General features: G+C 39.9%; 1 protein-coding gene across 1 annotated transcript in view; it reads left to right on the forward strand.

The window, feature by feature from the left end:
- The first annotated feature begins 4566 nt into the window (after positions 1 to 4566).
- foxg1b (forkhead box G1b) overlaps positions 4567 to 6000 on the forward strand; it is a 2142-nt gene continuing 708 nt past the window's right edge. The window contains 1 exon segment of the mRNA NM_212914.1: positions 4567 to 6000. This exon segment is cut by the window's right edge and continues 708 nt beyond it. Within this exon segment, the coding sequence (NP_998079.2) occupies positions 4655 to 5680 (1026 nt within the window). The 5' untranslated portion in view covers positions 4567 to 4654 and the 3' untranslated portion in view covers positions 5681 to 6000.

Here is a 6000-nt window from a genome sequence, read left to right on the forward strand (position 1 = left end):
AATCTTAGCTCCATCAGAGCACAGGACATGTCTCCAAACATGAGTCTTTTTCCCAGTGTCAATTAGCAGATTGTAATCTGGCTTTGTTGTTGATTCTGGCTTGTTGATTTTCCCATGTTGTCACACAAGAAAGTTTTTTCAGAGGCAGAATAATCTTATTGTTTGTAAACTTGACTTTCATGAAAAGTAATAACAATTTCTCAAAAAATCTCTCTCTCGTTATTCTGCTATTAAGCAGAACAGAAACAAATGTGATAATCCTGACTTACCTAAAAGAGAGAGAATTAAGTCACATAAACATCTGACTTTTTAAAAATGGTTATGAGCCTTTTTACGCAGTGTATGTAAACTTCTGGTTTCAACTGTATATAAGTACATTTATATATGTACAGTCTGACTGTATTATTTGTTTTCCTTCCAAAATTGCTCATGAGAAATTTTATATTTGTTGTCCACTGTTAAATTGAATGTACATAACTATACATGAAATCTGGTGTTCTCCTCGTGTTGGCATGGATTTCCTCCGGGTGCTCCGGTGTACAGTCCAAAGACACTTTTGTGTGTGTGTGTGTGTGTGTGTGTGTGTGGGTGTATGTGTGCACATGTGTGTGTGTGTGTGTGTGTGAATGAGTGTGTATGGATGTTTTGCATCCACTGCGTAAAAATTTGCTGGATAAGTTGGCGGTTCATTCCGCTGTAGCGACCCCAGATTAATAAAGGGACTAATCCGAAAAGTAAATGAATGATCGAATGAATATCCCAGGTTCTTTTGTAATGTTGTCAGTTTAATTTTAGAACAAAAGATTCGACTCGCTTGGCTTATTTTGATATCATGCTAATAGTAGTTCATTCATTCATTTTCTTTTGGCTTAGGAATGAACCGCAAACATTTCTGGTATACGTTTTATTTTACGCAGCGGATCCATTCTTTCATTTTCTTGTCAGCTTAATCCCTTTATTAATCCGAGATCACCACAGCGGAATGAACCGCCAACCTATCCAGCACGTTTTTACGCAGCGGATGCCCTTCCAGCCCCAACCCATCACTGGGAAACATCCACACACACACTCATTCAAACTCATACACTACGGACAATTTAGCCTACCCAATTCACCTCTACTGCATGTCTTTGAACTGTGGGTGAAACCCACGCAGGGAGAACATGCAGACTCCACACAGAAACGCCAACTGACCCAGCCGAGGCTCGAACTGAGGCGACAGCACTACTCACTGCGTCGCCCACAGCGGATCCACTAATATAATACTGTAAAATTCGGAGCCTATTTATTAAACCCTATGGGTCAAAAAATTAACCCAGCATTTTTTTGAGTGTGTCAGTGATCTACAAGATATAAGCCAATACAGAAGTTTCGCTTTGGGTGTTAAATGAAATCACTTTTGAAACCACTCTAATACACACCTTAATATTCAATGTCGGGGAAAAAAACTCGTGCGCACTCAAGCAATGCCACATATGCTCAAATATTGACAAATCAATTGTTTTGTTTTCACTTTAAACATTTTGACCCAATGTTGGGTTACGATCACCCAGCGTTATTAATAGAGTGTGCATTTCGCAGTGCATCGGTTCAGTGTCGGGTGTTCTGAAGCTAAAGGAGCACATGAGCAAAAGCGCAAACACAGACACACACACACACGAGGTCAGTGTGAGGTCAGAGTCGTCAGTGTGTTTTGTACAGTCATTATCATGAAGCTGCTGTTGGTGGACGCTGGTGAACACAGTAAAAACAGCTCAGATCCAGGACAGGCCCGTAGAGGCCCTTCACCCTGAAGACAGAGCTGGAAGTAAAGCCTGACCTACACTTGAACCTAGCGCATCATTATCGTGTGTGTGTGTGTGTGTGTGTGTGTGTGTGTGCTGTACGCTTGCCATTAAATGCTTTGGCAAACAGTTTCAAATGAAGCCTGGAGGCAGGCGACACACCAGCGTCTGCATGTACATGTGTGTGTTTGTGTGTGTGTGTGTGCTCATGTATGGAAACAGTGCGGGTCATATGAACTCTTGTATGAAACGATTAACGGTCATTGCAAATTACTCATTTTGGCACGACTGACCTACTTGTTTTTGACCTCAAATGATGATGAATAATTTATTTAACATATACTTTAATATTTGCATTTGTTTATTGTCATTTTTGCAATGGTAGACAGAAAGAAAATATCATTTAGATAGTAATATTTTCAATATAGATACCACAAAATCACAAATCGAGTGTTTACTATTTGTATTAATCTAAAATAGAAGAATAGTTCTACATATTGGTCTATTTGCTGGCATTTTCCTTGTATTTCTATCATATTAATATAATATTGTAGTATATTATGTAATATAATATTAAAATATAACTCATTGCAAGTTTAAATCAAGGTAAACTGCCGACTATTCCGTTTCTGCAGTTTGCAAAAGCTCTGACAAATAATAGCCTATATTATTATGTTGTACATGAATCTTTCACAAACAGTAGCATTCAAATGAATCAATATAATTTTTAAGTAATAAAATAATAATAATAATAATAATAAAAATAAAATAATAATAACAATAATAAAATAATAATAATAATAAAAATTAATAATAATAATAATAATAATAATAATAATAATAATAATAATAATAGTAATAATAATAATAACAACAATAATGATGATGATGATAATAATAATAATAATAATAACAAAAATAACAATGATAATAAATAATAATAATAATAATAATAGTAATATACTAATAATAATGATAATAAAAAATAACAATAATAATCTGATTTCAAACTCGCACGGCCGCAGTCCTTTATATCTCGTTAAAGCTTTATTTTTTAATCCTAATTATTTAAATAAAAAGGTACAAGCTCTGGATAGTAAGTACTCTTTAAATAACACAAAGTTGTACCGTTTCAAATTCAATAAATGTGGCAATTATATAACTATATTTAAATATAATTGAGCGTATAGCCTAAATTGCAACGGCACGGCAATCACTGAAAAAAGGTGCAAAATTGTTGCAAACAATTTGTGTTGAATTTAAGCAAACATATTAAATTCAGTAATGTTCAACTTATATTGTTTGTTTAAATTCAGATCAAATTATCTATTTACAACATAATAAACGTAGTAAATCCAAGGGTTCATCTTTAAATCTTTTTTTTCAGTCTGAGGCAATAACTCATTATCATTAATAATTTTAATTATTTAGATAGTATGCATGCTACAAATATGAGCTTATTATAAGAAGAACTATTGTTAAAAAATGCCTGTTGTGCCGATTTCAGTGGTGCTTTAAAACTTATAATACTGTTCGTGTGCATTGTCTTTTCTTTAAAATAAAAGAAAGTGCTGCGGTGCATCATTAAAATACATACCATATTACTCATGCTCTTTAAATTTGGCAAATATAGCAGCAGATGTTGCCTGAACACAATAAATTATTAAACACATGTTTTTTTTTCTCTGTTCTTCTTTTTTTAAACACGCAGATTGTAAACGATCTTATCTTCCGGAGATATACATTTAATCTCAGCCTGCAAACAAACACGTGACTGGAAAACCCTTGTTTTAGAATGATGAATTTGCTTTGCATATGATAAAATATAATGAACATAATCTATACGCACTACTTCAATCTTATCTGCTATTTCAAAGATAGATAGCCCATTTAATCTCCATATCCAATACCAAAGATGCGCTTTAGCTACACGGGTGAGCAGGAAATAGCGTTTATTTGAGCATGCAGACTATCTGAAACCTAAAAATAGAAAACCAGATGTAGATGTAGATGTAAACAAACTACCCTGAACCAAACTGGTCATATTATAACATGAACAGATCCATGAAAATCATGTAAATTAAAGTGCAAACGGTTTACACTGTCCATCTTTCCTCATGCAGATGACAGAATGTGGGAAAGGTTTGCATATTTACCTATAAAAAAATAGCACAAATGAGGACCAGAGAGTGTATACAGAGCTCAGTGACCGTGCTGACACTAGAGGCGCCATTGGCTTACACTACGCGCTTTGACGCGCGCACACACACAAACACACACATATATACACACACACAGACACATATACACACACACACACGCGTTCTTGGAAAGCTAAATAATCAATAAGCTCGCATTAAACAACACACGATCCTGTATTTGGATTAGACTGTGCGTTGTGTGTGCTTTAGGGAGAAACAACACAGATGAAACACTGACGTGCACGTGTTATTAAGACATGTTCTGCTGATCTCTCACACTCTAATGACTAATAGATGAACTGTGCGTAAATCAAACTTTATTTCAGTGCGTTTCAGTTAATGTGTGCAGTTAATTAGTCGTCCCTCCTCTATTCAGACGACGCGATTGGTGACGCGCAGGAGACGCTCGAGACTCCGGCGCGCACGGGGCTCTCCGCGCATTGTGATGGAGTAATCGGGGCTCCACCGTCCAGCTCCAGCAAGTGTAGAGCTCCTCCTCCCTCCCTGCGATGAGGTAGTTGGTAAGACCGAGCGCTGGTTAATCACCAATTTCTCGAGTCCGCGAGTACGCGGAGTCCTGTCATGCATGCAGTGTCCCCGTTCTCGCGCGCCTGACCGCTCGTCTTTTAACGTACAAAACGGGGCTTTTACGCGCATTTATCACCCGGCATGGGAGACCAGAGTGAGCCGACCATGGTGCAGAAGTCGACTTCATTCAGCATCAAGAGCCTGTTACTTCCTTCGAAGTTTGACAGCGCTGATGAGAGCGCAGAGCGCGGCGGGAGCCCGGCACCCGTGCAAGACCTAGACAAACCCCCGGAAGACGCAGAGATGGACAATGCGCAACGCGACGCGGAGGAGCCCGAACTGCAGACCAAAAAGGGAAAGAAATTCGACAAGCCTCCGTTCAGCTATAACGCGCTCATCATGATGGCAATCAGACAGAGCCCCGAGAAGCGGCTCACGCTCAACGGCATCTACGAGTTTATCATGAAAAACTTCCCGTATTACCGGGAACACAAACAGGGCTGGCAGAACTCCATCCGGCACAATTTAAGCTTGAATAAGTGTTTTGTGAAGGTTCCGCGGCATTACGACGATCCTGGGAAAGGGAACTACTGGATGCTGGACCCTTCCAGCGATGACGTGTTTATCGGCGGAACCACCGGGAAGCTCCGCCGCCGCTCCGCGACCTCGCGGGGGAAGCTGGTGATGAAACGCGGCCTCCGCTTCGCGCCGCTCGGACTCGGTCTGGGCGAGCGCCCGAGCAACCCGTTGTACTGGCAGCTGTCTCCGTTTTTACCACTGCACCACTCGCATTACAACGGCTCCGCGCACGGATTTCTAAACCAAGGACACACGTACGGAACTTTACTACCCGGCGTGGAGCCGCTCGGGAACGGGGATATGTCTCGCCAAATTCTGGGAGCTTCTAGCGGGAGTATCAACCTGTCGAACGGTTACGGAGTGTCTCCGCCGGCTGCTGGATTACTCTCAGGGCACAATGGATACTTTGTACCGGGCGCGCAGCAGCCGCAGTCGCTCCCGAGCGCGCCAGGTTACGGCATCTCCAGCTCTCAGTCGCCGCTGCTGTCGGATTCTCTAAGAACTAGTTTGCCGTCCTTCACATCACCGCTTTCCGGCGGACTCCTGTCTCAGCACAAACGCGTCGCGCCCAATTCATTCCTGAGCTGAGCGCTACGCGTCCTCCTCTCCAATGGGAATATCCAGACTTTCCTAGAAAACCTCGCCGGGAAACCTTTTTTTTTGTGTGTGTGCGGACTCTGTGAATTTAATTTAATTTTGTCTATTTAAGCTCGTTTTTGTAATGGTAGTACGAAGTTATGCCAAAGGCAATAACCGTGTTTGTTTTTCTTTTTAAAAAAAGTCTTATTTATTAGTATTTCATCGCGAATGATTCTTTTGTATTTATTCTAAAAATGTTGACTGTTCTTATTTTTATTATCCCTTTGTTATTGTGGGATACTGCTGTTATTATTATTAGATGGATAGCA

Source organism: Danio rerio, chromosome 11, assembly GCF_052040795.2.
Source record: "Danio rerio strain M-AB ecotype USA chromosome 11, GRCz13ab, whole genome shotgun sequence".
Classification (NCBI taxonomy): domain Eukaryota; kingdom Metazoa; phylum Chordata; class Actinopteri; order Cypriniformes; family Danionidae; genus Danio; species Danio rerio.